Consider the following 22,577-nt stretch of genomic DNA (forward strand, 5'->3'; position numbering starts at 1 on the left):
CACAAACCCTGGCACCTGCCCCTCTGCCAGGGTCATCCCAAGGATAAATATCCGGGCTGTGCTGGATAGCAGTGATGGGAAGCACACAGGGAGCACAGGCAGAGGAGCTGTCACAGGCAGAGGCCCCTGCCAGCCTGAGGCACTGCATCACTGGGAGTTCGTGTGAACTCCTGAAAACCCACGGCAGAATTCCTGCTGGGAATCACTGAGGACACCGCACAGGGCTGGAGCAAGCGGCCAGTCCCCTGGGAAGTGGCCAAGTACCAGGAGTGGGTTCTAAGAAGTTCTTGGGAATGTAGTTCATGTGAATGAGCAGACACCCAGAGCTGAGCCGGGCACAGATTCCCGGGCTTTGTATCTCCGCATATTCCAGGGGAGTGCGGAATCTGATCCATCACACCGTGCTTGTCGGGCTGCATAATGGAATATGGGGAACATTCGGCAACACCTCTGGCAACCCCTTTGGGGAAGTTTTCCAGTGAAACCTGTCAGTGGCTGTGAGCAGCTCGGGAAACCGCAATAAGGAAGAAGCGGACGCGGCGGAGTTTTGCGGACTCCCAATGCACAAGAAACCATTTTATTTAAAAACAACGCATTCAATATCGGGTTATGGCACATGAGTCAACGCTGCAGGCACATCACACTGCAGGGGCACACCGGGAGCTCACTGCCACGAGAGGAGCCAGGGCAGGCTGTGCTGTGCAGCCCCGCCCCGGCCTCGGGGCTGGGGACACCCCTGGCCAGGGCCCAGTGCCCCCAGTCCTGCTCTCGAGGCTCTCCAGGGGTGTGAGGCTGGACACCAGTGTCCTTCCCACCGCTCACCTGAGACACGCCCTGGCCCCTTGTGAACATCAGCCATTTCAAAATAAACAATGCTTTTAGTATGGCCATTAATTATGGAACCTTTATTACAATTATGGCATTTTTTTCTTTTTTTTTTCTTTTTTTCTTTCTTTTTTTCTTAAATATTTATATTTTTTTATCGAAAACAACTGCCTCAGGCATTGTTGAACTGTAGAGCCATTGGAATGAAGACACATTCATTGACAGAAAACCTGCTTTTTCACGTTTCCGCGGCCCCCGTTCACAGTCGGTTCTGTGTCACAAACACTTGTTTTTTGGGTTCCTCCACCAGCCAACCCGGCAGCCCAAACGCCTGTTTTCGTGAGCCGCCTCTGAGGAGATGCAAGCAACGAAAATCCACCCCCAAGAGGTGTGAAAGGAGAAAGGGAACACGCATTTCCAATCCTATGTACACCCCCAGCACCCCCTGAGGGGGGTCCTTGGCCCCCCCTCCCTTTGGCAGAGGGGCTGGAGCAGGATGTGGCTGCCACTGGACAGGGTCTGTGTCCCGATGGAAGGAGCCGGACGGGAGGGTTCCTCTGGATTTTGGAACCTGAAATGTTCTGTACTTACAGATATCGACCCTGCCGCATCAGCTCTCTTGGCTCGTCCTCAGGAGAGGGAGGGTTCTCCCTGAGCCATCAGGGATTCGTGCAGGAACATTTGGGGCCGAACAGAGGGAAGGAAGGGCCCAGCCGAGGCGCTGCTGGCCGTCCTGAGCAGGGAGGCACCTTCTGAACAACAATTAAATACGCAATAAGGGACTGGTTTATCCGTGGAAAGGCGTTTCTGCTGCAGAGAGGCAGCCCCTCTGCCACTGTCCTCTCCATCCCCTTCCGTACTCAGCCCTCCCTCGGATCCCACCGGATCCCCCGACAAAAGCTGCACGTTTGGAGGTGGTTTTCCACCCCGCAAAAAAAGAGAAATATTGATACCGAGAAGCAATTTACTTTGGGCTGTGCTGCGCCATCGACCGCGGGGCGGGAGCCCCGTTCGAATCAATGATTCTGGAATGTTCGACGTGGGGCTGCGCCGTCGACGGGGAGTTTGGCTGGAAAATCAATGCTGTAATATGGAGCTCTGTCAATAATTTTTTTGCTGTGCTCCCCTTTCCCAATCTCTGCGGCGGGTTTTGTGCTTCCCCCTCCGCGCTCGGTGCCTCTGGAAAGTTCCGGTCGCGGTGCCAGGCCTGTCCCGGGCACTGTCCCTCTTTCAGGTGCCAAAAACTGCACGGAGCACATCAGGCCCTGCTTTCCTTCCGATACAACGATGGCAGTTCACATTCCTTTAATTTGCTGATTAGAAATGATCGCTCCCTGCAGGCAATGGATGAAAAATATCTGGCATTAATAAGCACAAGCCCCTGGCAGGTTCAGGCCCTCACAGGTGATGACAACACCGGTGAGAGGTGAGAATATCCACCATGAGCTGAGCCAAGCCCCTCCACAGCCCTAAACAGCCTCTGCACCAGCAAATCTGGGAAATGTGGGCTAATTCCAATGAGGAAGGGAGGCAGGGGAGAACGGGGCTGGCTCTGGGGGCGGTGGAGCTGCGGTGCCACGACGGGCACCGGGAGATGCTCGGGGCTGCTTGGCTTGGGTGTTGTGCCAGAGACCTCCTTCCTCACCTCCTACAGCTGCTTGTAGGTAAAGAGGCTGAGAAAAATTAGCACGTGCCATTTTAAAGTATGATTCAAATGGGATTTTGCATCCCTTTTTCAGTGCGTGGTCAGTTCTCACACAGAAGAGGAAAAAAATGTTGAAATACTTGCTGTGATAAGGAACCCAGTTATTTCCCAGGATTCTTTATCCCGAGGCATAATGGCCCACATTTCCCAGCCCTCAGTGACCCTCAGGTTTGTCCTGTCTCCAAACAGCCTGACTTCCTCCTGCGACTGGGAAATGGGGCCACTATTTCGGTTGTTTGACTGGGGAAATAGAAGTGTAAATGGGGAAATCTTTTAGCTTTAAAGTAAATGACCAGATGGGAATGAACATGCCTCAGCCTCTCTGGTCTGGACTGGGATGTGTCCCAAATGGAATTAAACCCCCGAAGTATTCCAAGAGCGATATAAACACCTAGCTGAGGTACGAACCGTGTCGTGACCTTCTTCTTCTTCTTGTTATTCTTTAAAAAATGTAAAATTCAGGAAATAGGAAAATACCCGAGCGGTGGATCTCTGGATCCACGCGGAGGAACTGGCTCGGGAGGATGCACTGGAGTTCCCAGCGCCCTTATCCCTCGGCCACGGCGACACCGAGCTATCGAGAGCAACAGAGACAAAAGAAGCAAAACCCTTTAAAACCTAGTCCTAACGGGGAAGGGACAATAAAACGGAGGGATTTTTTCGTGGAAGGCTAAAACATGAAGAGCTCTTAAAAACATACTGAGCGGCTTCTCTAGAAATGCAAAACATCTCCACTTTGCTGCTGCACAAACCGCACCCACGGAACGCGATAAAAAGCTTCTGCGCCGCTAAATAAGCTGAGACCCCCGGAAGGGCGGGGGCTGAAAAGCATCTTTACATCACGGAAAAGGTTTTTTAGGGCGGGTTTGTTTCCTTTTCCTGTTTAGACTTCTATCTGGAGAACGTTTAATTCTGGATTTGGGCACTTTTTTAGACGGTCATTTGGCACTTGGAGCTGGAGGTTCTTAGGCACAATGCGACAGGGTGAGCTTGGCCAGTCCTTCGCCGTGCATCCTGTAGAGCAGCTGGAACTCGGCGGGCAGCTGGTGGGACTCCTGCCACTTGGTGGTGAACTTGGTCCCCTTCTTGTCGTAGTAGTGGTACGGGAGGTCCTCCCGCGTGTTGGGGTCGAAGCCGAAGGGCCAGAAGCCGTACAGGTGGATCTCCTCGCAGATGGCAGAGGCCAGGGTGTACATGAGGATCCCCGTGCTCAGCCGCTTGGGGGACAGGTGCTTGTTCCGCCAGTACCTGGGGGAAGGAAGGTGTGTCACAGTCAACCTGTCCAGAAATAACCAAGTTGTATTTTGTCAAGGCAAATGCGAGGCAAACCCACCCACCCACCTGTTAACGTGCTGCATGATATTCCCTGGCCAGGCCAGCTGGACCTTCAGCTGCCCTCTGTGCTCAACGAAGAAGTCGACCAGCGTTCTCGTGACCGTCGCCGACGTGTGGAAGAAGAAAGCGGGGATCCAAAGGATTGCCCCGTCGAGCTTTTTCAAGCTCAAGAAGAAGTTGTTGCGATCCTGAATGGTCAGGAGGTTGTTGTAATACTTCTCCAGGATGCTGGGGTTGAAGGTGGTGAGGTTGGTTTTCCTCCCCACGTCTTTTTGGAAAGCCTCGGTCGGAGCGAAGTTGCACCGAAAGACGAAATCCGATTTATCGATCTCCTGCCCGCACTGGCTCCCGGTCAGGATCCCGCTGTTCCCCACCACGGCACAGATGTTGTAGTGCTTGTTCAGGATGGGAGACACGTCGGGAAGCAGAGACCTGAAGTTATTGCTGATGGAGAAGACGTACTTATGGCTGGAATAGTCGTAGTGCATCAGCTGCCCGATGCGGACGCTGCTCTTGGTCAGGGAGAAGTTCTTGATGACGTCGACATGCTGAAGGATTTCCTGCCTAAGGGAAAAGAGCAAAAGAGCAGAAAACACGGACTTACAGTCCCTTCTTTTTGCCGTGGCAATGACTTTTAAATTAATATAAATAACTAGGAATTGGGGAGCTGGCTCCTCACCTCAGGCTCCGCTTCTGACTGGCACCAACTAAGGCTCTGTCTGTGCCTCTTGGAATTGTGTCAGGATTAAAACATTGGACTGTCTGAGTAAGTCAAGGGTACAGCTCGTGGTACACCCTGCCGCGGTCACCCCGGTGTGGGGAGTGTGTGACATTGTCCTGTTTGTGCTGGGACATGGTGGGCAGGTTTCTGCTGGGGCTCTGTGGGTGCACCAGGTTTGCCTCGAGGTATGCGAAGCAAACCCCGGATATCCAGCTGAATTAACAGGAGCCCATTTATAAATATCTCTGTCTTTATGTCCTCATTAACAAGCTTTGAATCACGAAACCAAGCGACAGGCTCTGTCTCCATCTATGCAAATGGAGTTCCTTAATGTCTCATCCACCGGCAGCTTTACAAGGGTTATTAGGGAGACTTACAAAGCAAACAAAACCAACCCTGCTCGGGAATTTCCCTCGCAGGGCATAAAATTAGAAACCCAATACCACTTTATTTGCTCGTGTTTATGGAAAACAAACAACCTTTCCTCCAGCTCTCATCCTCCAATGTCTGAGCATTAATGGAGTCCCACTGGGCGCCCTAATTATGGGCTCTGGCTGCCGGACAAGTGCAAAGGCAGCTCCTGAGGCATCAGCTAAAATCATCGGGGGGTGGCACAGGGACAGGCTTATGGAGCTGGTGGTGCCAGGAATGGAGCAACACCGAGGGGTGGCCACTGTCACACAGCCTGGGATGTCCCGGGGAAAAGATGGCACGGGCAGAGTGCCACCTCCCCTCCGGAGGGCAGCGGGCAGCATATGGTGGCACTGGAAGGGAGTGATTTGTCCTGCTGTGCTTGGAGAGTTGCCTGAAGGGAGGAGAGGAGCCCAGACCCTGCCCCGAGGGGTGCAGCAGCCCCATCCTGCCTGGCTGCAGAGCTGAGGGGCCTGGATTCCAGCTCCTGGGGTGGGATATGTGAACTGTGAGTTGTGAGGCGGCCCCCGAAGCAGCGGGCGTTTGTCAGGACAAAATTACAGCCCAGGATGGCAGTGGCTATCTGGAATGGCTAAATGGCTCTATTTTCCTTTCCAGAAAAGTTTAATCTGTGTAATCGGCAAATAGATAAAGCGCACAAAGCCGTGTGCCCGCCCCCGCAGCCGGAGCGGAGCCGGAGGCAGGAGCAGCACTGCACTTGCTCAGAGCTGCCGGCAGCTGGGAACTTTCCCTGGGCGTGTTTTGGCCTCCATGAACGTGGCACTTCATGGCTGTTCCAGCCCTGCGTGCTTCCAGTTTGAACCCCCGGCCGTTTCTCCCGGAGGAACGACACTTTAAATCGCGCACCAGGAAACTGGGTCACGTCCTGGCACAATAACGTGTGTGCTGCAGCCTGGTGTCCTGCTCTGAAATAATCGAGCCTGCCGGGGTAGCTGCAACCGTCTGGGGAAACGCTCTGATTCAGCCTTTGTCTCTCGCCGCCGGCAAATCCCTCGGAGCTCAGAGTGTTCAGCAGCCCCTGAGCGCATTCCCTGAAATCCCGGGGGCAGGGGACAGCCCGGGCCGGGCCCGGGGGCTCGCTCACCTCTGCTGGGCGAAGGCGCTCCGGTTGAAGGCCCACCTGGAGGGCTTCTCCTGCAGCTCCTGGCTCAGGGAGTTGGTGATGGGCACGAACGAGGGGTCCAGGAACTTCAGCGCGAACTGGGACCTGGGGAAGGGCGCACGGGCACCGACCCGCGCACGGCACGCGGAGACACCCCCGCGGGCACAGGCGGGGACACCCACGCCACACACGAACACGCACCCGGGCACACGGACACCCGCACACGGACCCGCCGCCCGGTACCGGCCGTGCCCGACCCGCCCCCGCCGCCGCCGCCATCAGCACCGCGGACAGCGCCCGCCGCTCCCCGCCCGCCTGCGGCCGTACCGGGCCGGACGGGGCCCTACCGGGCTCTACCGACCCGTTCCCACTCGCCCCGGGCCGTTCCGCGCCCCCACCCCGCGGTGCCGGAGCCCTCCCGCCCCTCAGCATCCCGGCGCTGCGGTTCCCACGGCCGGCGCTCCATCCCCGCTCCCGCGGTCCCTCCCGCTCCCCGGGCCGGGCAGGGCGCGGCCGGAGCCGCATCCCCGCTGCGGTGGGACCGGGGGCCGCCATCCCGGCCCCCCGGCCCGGCCCATCCGGGCATCCCGAGCATCCCGGGCCGCGCTCACCTGAATCCCGCGTGGAACATGTACATGCGGGGCCCGGCGGGGCCGGCGGCGCGGGGCGCCCCGAAGATGTTGTCCTTCTTGAGCGAGACGTAGCTGATGAGGGAGAGGATGAGCAGCGCGACGCTGAGCATGACGAGCCCCAGCACGCTGGCCACCCGCACCATCTTGCAGCTCCGCATGCCGGAGGCGGCCCCGCGGCTGGGCGGGTGCGGGGCGGCCGCGGCGCTACATGGGGGCGGCGGCGGGGCCGGGGCCGGGCCGGCACCGCCGCGCTCCGAGGGAAAATGGAGGGATGGAGCGCTGAAATGGCAGCCGGGAGAGGCAGCCCCGGCCCCGGCGGCGCCGCCGAGCCTCCCCCCGCCCGCCCCCGGCCCCGGCACGGCCCCCCCGCAGCCGCGGAGAACGCGCCGCCAGCCCCGGGGGGCCCCCAGTGTGCCCACCCTGACACCCCCAGTGTGCCCAGAGCACCCTTCCCGCTGCCTTGGGGCGCTCTGCGGCGATCCCCCAAAAGCCTGGGGTGGCTGGGGAGGCTCAGACTGGCAACCCGAGTGCCGCAGGGATCCCCCAGACCCTCTGGATGTGTGTAGGGCTCAGCCATGGGGAGCCTGGGCTGCTGGGGACACTGTGACTGTGTCCGGGGGGGTGCTCGATGTCCCCAGCCCCCTGTGACACATTTCCCCGCGACACCGCGGATCACAGATGGCACATACAGGGCTGCAGGACCCCGTGCTGGACAGTGCAGGACCAGTGCTGGCTCGGCAGACCCTCGTTCTTTAAAAGCCCGGTGTCCGGGGCAAGGTTCATTAAACCGGCCCCTAAATCACACAGCAAATTCCATGTGAACTCCAAGAGAGCCTGACTTCTGAGCCGAGGAATGTCCCTCATGAACATGACTTCTGCGTGCTGCACTGCTCTCGGCGTCCTTTCCAACTCCATTTTTCCCCTCACAAAGCTTTGCCCCCCCCCCAGCCCGCTCTGCCTCCCAGCCCCGAGTTCACTGAAGTGCCTTATAAATAATAAATCTTGTCTTTGTAGCCCCGTCCTTGCTCTGGGCGATATCCTCCACGCTCTCCATGCACCAGGCTGCCTTTGAAGAGCAGGAACACGAGCAGCTTGCAGGGCTGGGGTTTGTGTCACAGCGGTGCTTCTCCAGCCTGCAGTGGGAGTTCGACCCGAGCATGGCCCCAGGTCTATATCCCGCTCCTGTGGGATGCCTGTAGCTTTGGTGGAGGGAGAGGAAAGGCTGGGAATGGAGGATATAAGAGCTGTCTGAGACAGGGTTTTGTGTGCCTGTTGTCCACCCAGTGCACGCTGTCCCCAGCCTCAACATGGATGGTATTGTCCTAGTGAAGTCCCAGCCTTCCCAGGATAAACCACCTGCAGTTTTCGGCTTTAGATACTTTGGAATTCGGTTCTATAGCCTTTAACGTTGTCTCCTGTAGTTTCTGACTGTGTGTCCTGGGGCTGGGAATAAACCCTAGGCTAGGAATAAACCCTGTGCAGCCCTGGTGTCACACACCTCTCCTGGCACTGGGAGAGCTTCCAGCTGCTGGGCTGGGAAAGACCACTCAGTCCCACTCCCCTGCCACGGGCAGGGACACCTTCCAGCAGCCCAGGTTGCTTTGAGCCCTGTCCAAGCTGTCCAAGGGGAGGAGTAGCACTGCTCCCGGGCACAGCTCAGCCGGAGCACCCCGAGCTGCAGGAAGGAGGTCACTGCCACTCCGGCCCCAGTTTTGGCCCCCTTTGTCCCCTTTTCCCGCCCATGCAAATGAGGTTTGGGAGCACCTCGGGAAGGTGTTTTGGTGAGAAATGTTCCAACCCTGCCGTGTGCCTCAGCCTCCCTCCCGAGCCCCAGCCCCCCGGCCCCGCAGCCAACAAGTTGCGGTGGAAACAAAGGCAGTTCTCGCTTCAGATTCCTCCCAGATAGCAATATGTCAGGAGCCCCTGGAGAGGCTGAAGGTAAATGAATCAGTGCTAGAAAGTGAAGGATCTCATCCGTGCTGAATGGTGAGAAGGAGTCCTGAGCAGCATCTCCATTGATTTTCCCGTAATTGACACCCAGCTCGGCTCGCCGGAGGCTGCGCGGGAGCGCCAGGCCCAGGTCGGGCCCTGCCCGGGGCCGCCTCGCCTCAGTGAGGGGCTGGGGGCAGCTCGGGAGGAGCTGCTGGGCTGGGCACCCCGTGTCGGTGAGGAGAGGCACGGCCACACCACAGAAACCAGGAGCGTTGATCTGCTTTCAAGCCCGATGAAGGAATCACTTAGAGGTTCCCTCTTTTCGACTTAGGGAAATGGGATGGGAGAGTTGTGCTTTGAAGGTTTGCCCCTGCTGAAATCCACCTTTTCCAGGCTCCCTCTGCCGTGTCCCTCCCTCCTTCGAAGCTGCTGTTTGGGGGCCTCGGCCTGCCTGATTGTGCTCCGAGTGGTTTTCAAGTCCCTTTAAAACCAGGTGCTTGTCAGCCTGCCGGGGTGTGGAGATCCCTGAATTTACTCCCAGGAGCAGCCGAGGCTGCTGGTTTGCAGTGGCTGCAGACACATTCCTGGGGGAAGGCGGTGAGGAGGGAGCACCTGCAGCTCCGGGAAGGCTGCTGGGCCAATGAACCCCCTGCACCCCAACCCTTACAGCCACAGGAGCCGGGAAGGACCCGGGCGGGATGCGGGCGGGCCCCCGTCCATGTGAGCCGCCGGCCCCGCGGTTTCCCTGAGTCACTCCCGCCCCGGAGCCCCGAGGTTCCTGCTGATGCAGCGCCGGGGTCTCTAAATGCTTTGTTGAACGCCTGCCCGCTGTGCCTAAGTGCTTTCAGCCCGGGTGGCTGCTGAATCGGGTTTCCTGGGACAATTATTTGGAGCATAAGTGCCCAAAGTCTGCTCGAGCCCTTTTCTAAGTGCTTACGTTATTTTGCTTTAAAATCCCTGGCACCGCGTCCTCAGGCCGGTCCCAGAGATGTACTTATTTTAATTATATTTGGGAAAACGCTTGCTGGCCACAACGGGATGTAAAACGTGCCGTGTTTTTTCTCTCGGCCCCGGAGCCCTCACTCTTCTGGCGGCTCCAGGAGCCGGCTGAGTCCCGCCAGGAATGTACGGGAATTAAACCCCAGGCGGGAAACAACGGGAATAACCCTGGGGTGTCCACGGGGAGGGACCGGTGTGCGTGTCGTTGCCTCCTCCACTCGCTGCTGCTCCAAGTGCAGGACTAGGGTTAGTTAAGCTGGGCTTGGCAAGGCCAGCAAGGCCAGAGGTTCCTGGGGACTCAGGGAACACAGAGACAACCACCTCTGGAATGGGGAGGTCGCCAACCAGCTCCCCGTGGGCTGGCACACGGCCGGACCCCTCGGGATGTGTCTGCCCGCCCGGCCTCAGCAAGGGCGAGCGGGTGGAAAATCCTAATGAAAAGGGCTAAAGCTGGGAAGAGTTGGGAGCGATTAGTGGTGTGCATGCAGCTGAGCCCGCCGCAGATTACTCGTCTTTAGGCCTAATCCTCCGCGCCGGGGAAAAAAAAAAAAAAAAATCCCAAATCTCTTCATTTTTTTTTATGGAGTGATTATCACAGACTCCGGAATGATTGTGGAAAAATTAATCCCGGGGGATGAGGCCGGGTTTGGAGCTGCAGGGCGGTGCTGGCCAGAAGATGGTAAACAAACCTGTCCCGGAGTGAGGGAATTAAGCTCGGGCCGGGCTCCCCTGCGCTGAGGGGCCTTGTCCAACTGCTCCAGCAGCCTGGGGCAGGAACAGCGGGTCATGGGGTGCCTGGGGACACCCCACAGCCACAGGTCCCACAAAAGGCTTTCCAGGGCTTCCCTGGAGGTGGGCAGGGGGCTTTAAAGGCAAGAGTGGGGCCATGCCACTGGTGGGGACCGTGCCAGCCCCCCGGCCCGTCCCTCCTCAGGGCTCCGGCTCAAAAAGGTGCTTAAGGCCCGCATTAGGAGCGCGCCGTCCCCGCTGCCAAGCGTGATGGATCTGTAACTATTCTGAAGCCACCCATGAATATTGCATGTGGATCCACTTATCGGAGCCTCCCCAGCACGGCAGCCCGGGCCCACTTTAATAGGCGGCTGTCAGGAAATGCCAGCCAGGCAGGAAGAGTTGGGCTCAGCCCTTTCGGTGCCAGCACGGGGCTCCCGGATGGTTTCAATCCTCTTCCTCCCCTCGGTGTTTGAGCCCTGAAAGCAAACAGCCCCCGAGTTCGGGGGGCTGCCTGCTGGGCAGGAACGCGGGGACAGGGACCACCGGCACGGTCCCCTCTGGAGCCACAGGGAGGAGAAGCGACTCGGAGCTGCAAACTTCTGCAGCGTCTTCAATGCCCAGAGCCAGGACACCCAGGACCTGCTGGTGTGGTGGCAGAGCACTGCTGGTGCCCACAGGGGCATCCTGCTCCAGGCCGGTGCCACGGCGCTCCAGGCAGCCCGGGGGGCACCAGCAAGGTCTGCACTGCCCACGGAGAAGCCCCCCGAGCTTGCAGTGATTCACTCAGGAGCTGGAGGTTAAGCCCGGGTTAATTTTCTGCATTAATCAGGGGGAGAGGGAACATTTTCTCCGTCCCTCTCTCCCGTTTACACGGCGCGGCTCCGGTGATTTCATTAGGATCCGCCAGGCAGGGGAAGGGAGCGGAACTCGGCCCCTTAATTAGGGCGACGAAGGATGGAAAATAATTAACCCCGCGCTGCTGAGAAGGAGCGATGCATAATTTAGGAAGGGTGCAATACTAGTTGCAGACAGCATGTCTGAGCAGCACGACATGCAGCCGGGCCTGGATGTTCAGCAAAGAGCCCAAAAGTTGCACCTCTGGGATAAATGGATGCATTTGGGAGAGCGAGGGGCTGTCCAGGACGGTGTGAGAGACTCCCGGGGAAAACACACCGCTGCTGCTGGTGGAGGCTCCACCAATTTCATTAATTAAAGTTCTAATTGTGCTTTGACCTCCTAGGAGGACCCTCGCCCTCCCTGGCCAAGGCAATTGGATTATTCCTCCCGGCGCTGATTGTCAGAGCCTTCTTTGCTGCTGAAACGTTCTATTTCCCAAGCAAAGGTGGAACTTTCAACAGCAATAACAAACAACGCCCGTTTATTGAAACAGACACCAGAAACAGTAATTCCATGGGCGGTTTCTGGGGAAGGCTGTAACTGGATTCAAGGAGAGGCCCTCTGGTCCCTGCCGATGCTCTGGGGGTTGGATACTGGATTGGGAAGCTCCTTTTTGACACATGGTGATGCCAAGCCCCCTCCCTGGCAGAGCTCAGCCCTGTCGCCCTCTGTCCTTCAGCCTCCCCTCCTTAACCTCTAAATCACGGAATTATTTCCTCACTGACTGTAATTTTATTTTCCAGCCCTGGCTAACGAGCTCTTTGTGTAATGTATCATAAATTACTCAGGGCAAGATCCTTCTTTTACTTAGAACGGGTAAAAAATCAGCCCTGGCTCCAGCCTGTGCCCACACGGGGCTGGATTTTTCCAGCCGGAGCTCAGCTCCGCTCGAGCCCTAATTTTGCAGATAAACAGCTTCTATTTCATTAAATGAGCTCTGCCCAGAATGTTTGTCTTAGTTATTTCCAGCAAATTAATTCATGGGGCTTAATCTGTTTAGCATCTGATTAATGGGATTTTTAATCACCCATAATAATGATAATAAAAGGCTTAAAGTAATAAGCGAGGCAGAGGTGTGTATTTGTCTTCGCTCTGCCCATTGTCCTGACAGCCAGCGGTGCTGCCCCATAACTCACGGGATCTGGCGGCCAGGGGGAAAAACCAGCCCTCCTCTGAACCCCTCTCCTCCCACCGGGGCTGGGAGATCACCTGTTACCCAGGGGGGGCTTGGGAAAGCAGCACTTGGGGCTCCTGGAGCCCAGACCCGCCCTCCGGTGACACAAGTGCCATCCAGCCCCGTCTCTGGTAATAATAATAATAATAATAATAACAATAACAATAATAATAATAATGATGATGATGATGTCTCTGCTGCAGGACCCCTGGAATCCCCTCTGCTGTCGGAGCAGGCCCAGCAGTGACAGATCCCAGCGTGGCCTTAGCGGGACAGTGGGAGAGACAAGCAGGTATTTTTTTGTCTTTTATCTATTTTTTATCTGAGTGCCGACCTCGTAGGAGTCCCAGCCGGCCCAGAGCAGCTGGGACCAAACACAACTCGTCGCACACGTGGCCAGGGCCCATCCTTCTCCCTCAGGGGTTTGTTCCTGACTCCTGTCCGTGCTGGGCTCGCAGGCTGCTGTCCTGCCTTCCCCAGTGCAAGGAACTCCCCGTTTTTCGCCTCCCAGAGACTGGCAGCCAAGTGTTTTTGGCTCTGGCAGGGTGAGGGGGAGGTCAGGGTCGGGCACAGGCTGCGGCATTTCCCAGGGAGGGATCGATACCCAACCAGCCGTGCTCGTGCTCCGAGCGGGGAGGGACGTGTGCTCGGAGAGGCAAAAAGCATCCTCCGCCTCTCCCCGGGCTCCTTCCTCCCCTCTGCCCGCCTGAAATTGGAAAGAAAGGCATCGATCTTCTCCTCTTTTCGGGGGCGAGGGGGAAATTGCGGAGTGAAGATGACTTGAAAGAACGAGATGGATGGGAGCGACTGGAGCTCGTCCTCCACGGGGGGAGGAAAGTGCAGCACAAATGACGATGTGAGCGATCCATCCGGCAGTCGGGGGCTGGATCCGCAGCTCCAGCACGGAAGGAGCGGAGCACGGGGTGACTGTGGGCTCTGCTGGGGGTCTCGGGGGGTCCCTGTGCTCCTGGGCAGGAGGAGACGCCCACACAGAGGTGCTCGGAGCAATCAGGGCTCGTGGGAGGTGGGCTTTGAGGAATGAGATGGGCTTTGAGGCCCCTCCCAACCCAAACCCTCCTGGCATTCTGTGGCACTTCTCCAACCACAACCCCCCCACCTCCAGCACAGCCCGGGGGCACTGCCAGGCCCAGGCATGAGGCAGAGTCTGTCTCCCTTTTCTCCCCATCTTTTTCCAGGAGAATTCCCTTTTGCCCGCTGGAGACAGGTGCAGGTATCCCTATCGGAGACATTCCCAGCAGGAGAGGTTCCCCCCCCCGGCTCCTGTCCCCGGCAGAGCAGTTATAAATTCCCCGTGCAGCAGGTTCCAGGCTGATGGCCTTTCCTGACGGAGCCTCGCTGGAAATGAGGCTTTTCCGGGATGACAGATAGAGCTGCTCCCCTGGAGCATCAATCCTGGCAGCCCAAAGTGCCTGGTGACCAGCCCAGGGCCCGGCTCCTCGGGATGGCACAGCTCTCCCGTGGCAATTCCTCATCCCTGAGCCCCGTCGGCTCCACTGATCCCGGATCCCAAGCAAACCTCCTGCCAAGGGCCATTTATCCCGTTGCTGGCCCCTGGAGCAGATGGCACCGTGGGGTCAGGGATTTCCCCGGGATGTCTGGGCTGTGAATCCCAACCTGGGAGCTGCGACACCCCACCCAGGGCCTGTTTATTCACCCAGCAGGGTCAGTTTGCCCTAAAGCCTCGGAGTCACCCTTAGGAATATTCCGGATGTGCTCAAGGAGCCCTGGCAGCAGGGGATACGAAATTCCCTAAATTCGATCCAGCTGTGCTGATTTCCAGCCTGCTGCCACACGGGTTGGCTCAGGAGGCAGCACCCTGCATCCTCTCACCCCCAAACACAAATCCCAGCCCGGCAAACATTTAGGGAATCCTCCCCCCTTCCCGAGGCAGCCGGCCGGGATCCTGCCGGCGAGCCCTCGGCGTTCCCGGCGCTCATTACTCCGCTCCCAGATGAACAGTAAGTCTCTGCAACAGTACTTACAGCCTGTAATAATATTACTGCTCGCTCTGCTACATGGTCCCTCAGTCATTTTTTCAATTAAAAAAGGCCCAACGCTCTATTAACCTCTTGCCCGCTCCCCCATCCTTCACGCCGGGGGCTCGGGGAAGGCGTATTTTCCCGGGAAGCAGCGCCCGGCTCGCTGTCGGCGCACACACGCGGAGTGCCGTTTGTTCATTTAAAAATACGAGCTGCTTTTATCCAGCTCCCACCTCCGAACCGCAAGGGGATCTCTGGGTGCCCCGGGTGGGAGGCAGGCGGAGCTCGTTTGATTCCCGGGCTGATCCGCCGCTTTCCCTCCTGTCCCAAGGCACGGAGACCTGCCAGAGCCCCAGATGCTCCGGTCGGGAGCATCCAACAGTGTCCAACACGTTATTTGGCAGAAACCACCCGAAGCTGGGCCCTTGTGAGCTGGCTGGGCTGTGCAGAACAGAGACCCTGCTCCAATCAATAGCCTTCCCACTCTCTCTGCCTGCCCACTGCCCATTATTTCCCCGGGTTTATTTGGCTGACGGTCCCAGCTGCAGCAATAGGAGCGTTCCGAGTGGTTTGGGGCCGGGTTTGGAGCCCTAACCTGCTCCCTGGCAAGGCTGCAGGTCCTGGGGAAAGAGGATATCCATGAAAACTGCTTTCAGAAGGGTCTGGCAAAAACCCCCAGCTCCATCCCAGCAGTGGAAAGAATTTGCAGCAGCGTCCATTTGGGGCAGTGCCCACGTCCATCCCCTTCCTGAGGATGTGGGAGATGTCTTGGATTAGCTGAGCCCAACCTATGCAGCCCAAAATCTGGATCCAAAGGTCTCAGAATTTCACTCATTAGCCCCACGCTGTGCCTGTGGGGTTAATGAGTGATTTCTATTCCACAGCTCCTCCCCAGGTGGGGGCTCTTCCCTCGTGGAGCTGCCTCGGGTTAAAGACGCCTCGTTATTCCCTCATTTTCCCCCGCAGAAGTTCCCATATCCTGTAATCAGGGCATTTTTCCCCCTCTTTTCTCGCAGGTCAGGCTCTTTCAGCCGGTGTATTTTTGGCTCCCGGGTAATTTTGACGGCTATTTTCTGTTCTCCCCCCCGATTTCCCGCCTCCTTCGGAGCCCTGAGTACCACAACAGGCCCGAGCTCTGCAATCTCTGCCCACAAGTGCCCCATGCTGAGGCAGGAGCCGCTCCCCTGCTCCTCACCCCCCCTCCCCTGCTTCCCCAGGGCTTCCATTAGCCCATTTTCCCCCAGCAGCTTTTTGGGTCTCCTGCTCCATTATTTATTTGAGGATAAACACCTAAAAGCCGGCTGTTTTTCCCCGAGCTGTTGCTCCCAGAGTGGTCTCCTCCGGGATGCCCCCCACGTGACATTTATCTCCTGGTTCCCTCCCTGCTCCTCTTGTCCAGGCTGTGCCAAGGGACCCCATCCCACCCTCTGGCATTCCTTACATCCTCTGCAACCATCCCGTGGCTGATGGTGGAGATCAAACTGCCCGAGGGAAACGTTATTTACTTTTCCCACCGTAAAATATCCCCGGCAATAAATCCAATTCCAGTGCTGGCAAGGACTAAGGGTGTTCCTGAGAGGGGCAGCTCCCACTGGGAGGGCTCCAAGGCTCTCATAACTCTCCGTGTGCCAGCTCCAGAGGGTGGGGAGGCCCTGGCATGAGCTTCCCTCCGTCGCTGGGACTGTCCAGGACAGGCTTGGAGCAACCTGGTGTTCCAGCCCGTGGCAGGGGGTTGGACTAGAAGGTCTTTAAGGTCCCTTCCAAGCCCAACCAGCCCCTTTTGGCATCTGCCAGGCCCGTCCCAGCCCTGCAGCAGGGTGGCTGCAGCGCCCTGGACGCTCAGCTCCTTTCCCAGTGGGAGTCCTGTGCCCCGTCTCCCTCCTAATCTCCCTCTCTCCAAGAGCTTATGTGGATTAGCAGGTCCCTCTGTGTGATCTGTAAACCCCCCCTGATCCCCAAACGACTCCTCTAATGGGATTGTGCCCACCTTTTCCAGCCTGGATGCACCTCCGGGCTGTGGGTGCGGGTTCCCGGGGCTCCCCCTCTTCCCAGCCCTGCTGCCATCCCTCCTTTCCCTCCCCAGCCCTGCTGCCATCCCTCTTTTCCCTCCCCAGCCCTGCTGCCGTCCCTCCTTTCCCTCCCCAGCCCTCAGATTTATTATTCCACGGCACTCGTGTGGGATTGCATTTGAAATCAATTAGCACAGGTACTCGGAGATGAATGTTCGCCCTCGGAAAAAAGGGGATGAAAACATCGCATTTAAATAGAAATCAATTCCCCTTTCATGTATTCCTTCCCGGCTGCTGCCCGAAATTAATAGTTTTTAGATATTTGAGCGGGGAGAGGAGAGTCTGCCCTGCCAAGCACTTCCCTCTCCTCCTCCCCAGCTCCAGGCTCTCCCACCCTCAGCCCTCTGGCAAAAAGGGGCTGTTTGGTTTCCCGGCTGGAATTGCCTCCTCCCGCCTCGTTTTTTGTGACATCACGAGCCATTTCTCCACGGGAAGGCGTTGAATTCCAGCACTAATAAACACCAGGGCTGCAGCAAAGGGACCCCAGGAGCTCCAGGATGTGCCATTACCCCGGGCTGGACCTTTAGAGGAAACCTCTTTGCAGCAATTACGCTCCCAGGGAGCCCAAAAGGATGACAAGGCAGGGATTAAGGGATTGTCCCTCCGGATCCCGGGGACATTCCCGAGCATGGGGAGCCCCCCAGACCTCCAGCACCCCCAGGCTCCCCTAAAAGGGAGCTGGGCTGGGTGCCCACCTTGGCTCCAGCTCTGGTGCCAAGCGGTGCCACTCAGGCCCAAAGTTTGGGACAAAAGCAAGGGGAAAAAAAAACCCCAAAAACCAAAAGCAGCTCTTCTTTTCAGGCAGTGTCCCCGGGTGTCCCTCACAGCCACTGCAACGCTGGGACTTTTCCAAAGCCTGAGCCAGAGAAAAAGAACGAAAAATGGCACTTTTTGCCGAACTTCCCTGGATATGGGGCCAAATTCCCACGGTTACCTCAAGCAAGGGGTTTTCCCTGGGCTAAAGGGCCCGTCAGCAGCCAGTGCCTGACCCGCTCTGGGTGACAGGGTGCCCTACAAGTGACCTGTCCCCTCACCCCCAGCTCTTAATGCCAAGGGTCCTTCCAACCTGCTCACCCGCTGGGGGACCCCCCTTTTAATACCATAATCATTTCGGTTATTATCCCCCTTCAGCCTCCAAAATCTAATCCCAAATTTAAACGAGCATCTGTCCTCCTCATTCACCGCAAATTACGGCCCGGGCCCCTCGGCCCTGCCCTGATCCCTTCGATCTGGTTTTGCCAGCAGCGTTACGATTAATCTCCCCCTCCAATCATTTTCCCCTCCCATCTGTTTTCCAGCAGGAGTCCCGTGCCGAGGCCAAGGGCCTGCCTGGCTCTAATCCTGCTGTGCCAGCTCCAGGCACGGGGGAGGCCTCGCAGCCCACGCCCTCATTTACGTCCCTTGCATTTTTGGACATTTTTTTGGCATTTTTGGACCCTGCCGGTGATTTCTCCCAGAGAAATCAGGTTTTCAGCTCAGCTGCCTGGGTCAGGGATACAAACTGTTCCCAGCCCTCTCCGTTCCTGGCCTCCAGGTATTGATCCCTGGCTCCATTTTCCTCGCTCTCCGCTCGATTCCTGCCGCTGCCTATTTTTGGTTCGCGCTTCCCGCCGGCAGATCCTTCTGGAGCTTTGCTCAGGCTCCCTCTGCTTCGCCTCCCACTGGCACTGCAGCATCTCCAGCCCTTCCCCAGGTGCCCCTGCCTGGCTCCCGCTGGCAGCCCCGGCCCCGCTGCCCTCCCTGTGCCCACAGACTGCCCGTGCCGTGGGTTTGGGAGCTCGGGGGGGGCTCAGATTTAATTACAGTTCATATTCTAGCCCAGAGATCTAATTCATCTCGTACTCCCTATTTTTACCTGCAGATATTTGCAAAAGGTGCAGGTTTTCACCTCTCTCCAGGGCTGCAAATCCCAGTTATTGAACCTGCACACTCCCATCCCACCGCTCTAAAGGCCGGGCTCTGCCTGTGCAGGGGCGCAAACGGAATTTAGGGTGCCCAAACCCCCGCCCTCCACCCCCTGTGCTGAGGGCGTGCTCCAGCCATTTGTTTCCCTCTTTGATTCCCTAATTCTCCCCTCTCCGTGTTATTTGTTACCGGCTCCGGTGGAGCGCTGGCAGGCTGGGAAATCAATTCAGCTCCGGAGCCGGAGTCTCCGAAGGGGCCGTGTGGGAAAGGCTGCCCCTTCCCGGGACAGCGGCTTGACACCAGATAAATCACCGCGGGTTTTTTTGCCAACGTGCCATATTTCAAACTCATAATCAGTCCCCCATCAGCCCTCGCCTTCCTTCAGGCATCTCCTTCCCCCTGCCCGTGATTTATGTCCCCGGGCACCGACACTGATCGGACGTTTCTAATCCTCCCTCGTCTAATTTCTCTTGGCCCGCATTTCCTTAATTACCCCTTTCTGACCTTCCTTTCCCCCCTCCTGGGCTTCCTTCTTCCAATTTACGGTGTGACCGTGGTTTCTGAGCCCCCCCGGAGCCGTGGGGACGTGGGGGGTTTGGGGTGGCACATTCCCAAAGGCCGGAGCAGGGGTGGGAGCAGCCCCGTGCCAGGCTGGGGCCGGGCACATCGCTTGGAACAGCTCCCCGGGGAAGGGCACGGGCGGCTGTGCCAACCCCAGGCGGGTTCGGGGAGAGGGAAAGCCGAGCAGTTAACTTTCTGGAGTGGCTGGAACATCTCCCTCATAATTAATAAATGGGAGATGTTTTGCTGCAGCTGATCAATACGGTTGTTAGAGGGCATTGATCGCGGGGGGATCGCTCTTTTTGTGGGTACCATTTTTCACCTCTCCGGAACAAAGGGCTCCCCGGGGGGCTCTCCCAGCCCGCCCCAAACGGCCCGCGAGGGAGAGACAATTAATTAATTAATTAATTAACACCCCGAGAGCCTCCGGAGGGGCCGGAGCCTGTGCCAGTTTTGAGGTACAGACGGGTGGTGCCAAGGCTGTGCCCCCTCCTGTGCCATCACCGTGTCCTTGGAAGCCTCGTGCCAGGATCCTTTCCCAAGGAAAGGACCCAAGCTGGGTCAGCTTTTCCATGACAAACCCCGGGCAGGAACCATCCCCTCTTGCAGGCAGTTTATAGGGTGATAATAAGCCTCAAAAAACGCTGGGAAGTGACACTCCACATTCCAGGATTTGCCTTGGGAGATGAAATTTAAAAAGGTTGTAAAGCTGTTTGGGTTTTTTTGGTTTTGTTTTGTCACTGTGGCGGGTTTTTTTGAGTGGTTTGTTTGTTTTTCCTCTCGAAGGAGCTGTTTAGGTCCCGAGGAAACACCAATTCAGCTCAGGGCAGCACTTCAGGCCTCGTTTTCTCCTCGCAGCTCCTGTTCACCCAGGCACCTCAGTCCCTCTCTGGCTCCCGCAGGGCTGAGCCCGGAAGGGAATGACACGCTGGGAATGCTCACATGGACAGAGCAGAGTCTGGACATCACACCTGCAGCGCCTGCCCACAACCTGGGGGATCAATGAACAATTAATTCCCGCCACCACTGGTATCTCCCAGCCCCTAATTAGCAGCCCTGGCAGTTGTCTGTCAGGCAGGAGCAGGGGCACTCTCTTACCGGTAATTAAGGCTGGATAAACTTGTTTGGAAAAGGCTGGAAGCCTGAACTGCCCAGCTGGGAGGCAGGGGGAAAAAAAATCCCGACAATTAAGACTGAGATCTTTAGAAGAGCTTTTAAATGTCAGAGCTGCCAGCGTTTGGCTCGGGTTAAACGCCCGGATCCCACAAGAATCCAGCCCCGAATTAGGATTTCAGATGTGCAGCGGCTCAGAAATGAAGTGGTTCCTCTGCTCTCCCTTTTCCAGGGAAGGGAGGGTGGCCCTGAGCACTTCCAGGGGGTGAATCAAGGTGATTACTGATGGCAAGGCCTGTTTTATCTGATCCCAACCCACAAACCAGGATCTCGTCCCCTCGGTGGCATCCTCACCCCTGGAGCAGGGCCAGGCTTCCCTGGCAGCCAGCACGGCCAGTTAGTGCTCCTAATTAACTCCATCCAGCCAAACTCCTCGAAATCCATCCCGGTTCGGCCCATAAATCCATAAATCTTTGCTCAATCACTACCTGCAGACGAGGGGGAGTCTCCCTGATTTCCCACTTTCCTCCCGCTGAGTTGAGGATCAGGGATGGGCGGCGGGAGAGACACCAGGGTCCCAGTGTGAGGCACGATTTAAAACTTGGTGGGTGGTAAAATTCTGGAGGAGACCAGCCCGTTAGTAGGAGTTTGTTCATGATTTTATGGCCCCTGCTGGCTCCCCACTCGCTTTCCTTTGTGTTTTTGTCATTTTAACGGGGCGCTGATAACGTCATCTGATAACATCTGATAACATCTGATAAAACATCTGATAACATCTGATAACATGTGATAACATCTGCCTCCGGGCCCGCGCCGTGCCGTAAACGGGCCTCGGAAAAAAAAAAAAAAAAATAGCGCCCGCCGCTTCTCGCCGGGAATATCGATTTTTTTTGGTGTTGGAAAGGGTCAAATTCAAATGGCCGGCACAAAGAGAGGCTGCGGCTCACAAAGAACAAAGTGCGGCGGCGGGAGAGGCTCGGGGACGGGGACGGGGACGGGGAAGGGACAGGACGGGGCCAGGGCGCGCCTTTCCCTTGGGAACAGGCAGCTGCTGCCCGTCCTGCCGGGAGCGTCCTGCCGGGAGCCGCGGGCTGTGCCGAGGGGATGGAGGGGCCCAGAGCCCTCCCCCGCCTCAGTTTGTCCTCGGTCGGACAGAGAGGAGTCCATCCGGGGCGTGAATCCCGCTGCCGAGGAGGGAGGGATGGAGGAGGGAGCGCTGCCCTGGCAGGGAGCTGGTGGCAGTGCCACTCCCCAGCAGAGCCCGTCCCGCTCCTGTGCCTGTCAGGAATCACAACCCAGCTAAAAGCCCTTCGGTGCCCTCGGTGGGGGCTCTCATTGGCAGGAGGATCCCTGGGTGGGATGCAGCAAACACCAGGCCGGTGGGACTGGGAGCACTCCCATCCCTAAACTGGGAGAGCCAGCCCAGCTCCAGCCCTTCCCTGTCCACCTGCCGGAGGCACAGCCCTGGACAAACCCGGTGGAGCACCGACAGCTGTGGAAATCCAAGTTCTGGTCCCTCGGGAGTGCCTTGGAAGAGGCTCCCGGGCTAACGGGAAGCAACAGCCTCGGTGGCAGAACGGAAAATGCCCGAGCAGCACCTGCTGAAAGGAGGGGATGGTACCCAAAGAGCCCGGGGCAGCTCCAAATCCCTTCATCCAAAGAGCATTATTTATTCATACTCCCCTCCTATGGACTGCGGGGCTTGGAAGAGAGACAGGATCGATCGGGACCGCTCGGAGAGCACGGAGGGGAACCTGGGATGCAGGGCCGGGCTGGAAGGGAGGGGAAAACAGCAGTGGGATCTTGCAAACCGGGATGTGGGACAGGGGGACAGCCGTACCCCAGGGCAGGGACGTGTCCTTGGATCCTTCAGCCTCCCCTCCCGGTGGGAAGCAGGCCCGGAGAACCAGGAGATGATGCTTTTTTGTGGGCACACACAGGAGGGAGTTGGAGCCTTCGAAGGGGAAAAACAAACGTCTTTCCCACTCAATTAAACGTAACCAAAGGCTCCGGAAAAGCAAATGGGCTCCATTTACGGCTCGGGGATGGCGGGAGGTCGGACAACCCAACCGGCTGCGGTCGCCGCCGCGAACTCCTCTCCCCGGGACATTTCCCAGGGATGCACGTGAGCAGAGGGGAAGGTCAGTCCTTCAGCTCCACAAAGCAAACCCCAGGCAAGGTCTCCCCAAAATCCCCGGCGCCGCCCGAGCCGCTCCCAAACCCATCTCCCGGCCCGTTGCTCTGCCGGGCAATTTGTCACCGGTCGGGAACCCGCGGCAGCATTTTAACGCCAGGAGCTCCCGACTCTCCCTTTCTCTTCCCCCCCCGAAGAAAAATAGCTTAATTTCTGCAGTTTGATAGATTTTCCTGAGCCTTCAAAAGGTAGAGAGAGAGAGAGAGAGAGAGAGGCTCTTGAAAATCGGTCGTTGAACTATCCACAGGC

General features: G+C 57.6%; 1 protein-coding gene across 1 annotated transcript; it reads right to left on the minus strand.

Annotated features, from left to right (window-relative positions):
* Positions 1–550: 550 nt before the first annotated feature.
* On the minus strand, positions 551–6,925 carry ST8SIA3 (ST8 alpha-N-acetyl-neuraminide alpha-2,8-sialyltransferase 3). Its single transcript, XM_017839137.1, has 4 exons — positions 6,732–6,925; positions 6,103–6,225; positions 3,872–4,429; positions 551–3,778 (listed from the first exon to the last, which is right to left on the minus strand). Exons 1-4 carry the CDS (start codon positions 6,908–6,910, stop codon positions 3,496–3,498), a joined length of 1,143 nt encoding a protein of 380 aa, XP_017694626.1. The 5' UTR covers positions 6,911–6,925; the 3' UTR covers positions 551–3,495.
* Between the last annotated feature and the right edge of the window lie 15,652 nt (positions 6,926–22,577).

The sequence above is a fragment of the Lepidothrix coronata genome, unplaced genomic scaffold, assembly GCF_001604755.1.
Source record: "Lepidothrix coronata isolate B3197 unplaced genomic scaffold, Lepidothrix_coronata-1.0 Scaffold377, whole genome shotgun sequence".
NCBI classification, from domain to species: Eukaryota; Metazoa; Chordata; class Aves; order Passeriformes; family Pipridae; genus Lepidothrix; species Lepidothrix coronata.

What these genes read in the sequence shown, in the direction of transcription:
- ST8SIA3 (XM_017839137.1), bottom strand. Translation starts at nt 6,910, where the DNA reads ATGCGGAGCTGCAAGATGGTGCGGGTGGCCAGCGTGCTGGGGCTCGTC. An exon ending in ATGTTCCACGCGGGATTCAG is followed by an intron (nt 6,226 to 6,731) that starts GTGAGCGCGGCC and finishes GCCCTTCCCCAG; the next exon opens with GTCCCAGTTCGCGCTGAAGT. An exon ending in AGCGCCTTCGCCCAGCAGAG is followed by an intron (nt 4,430 to 6,102) that starts GTGAGCGAGCCC and finishes CTTTTCCCTTAG; the next exon opens with GCAGGAAATCCTTCAGCATG.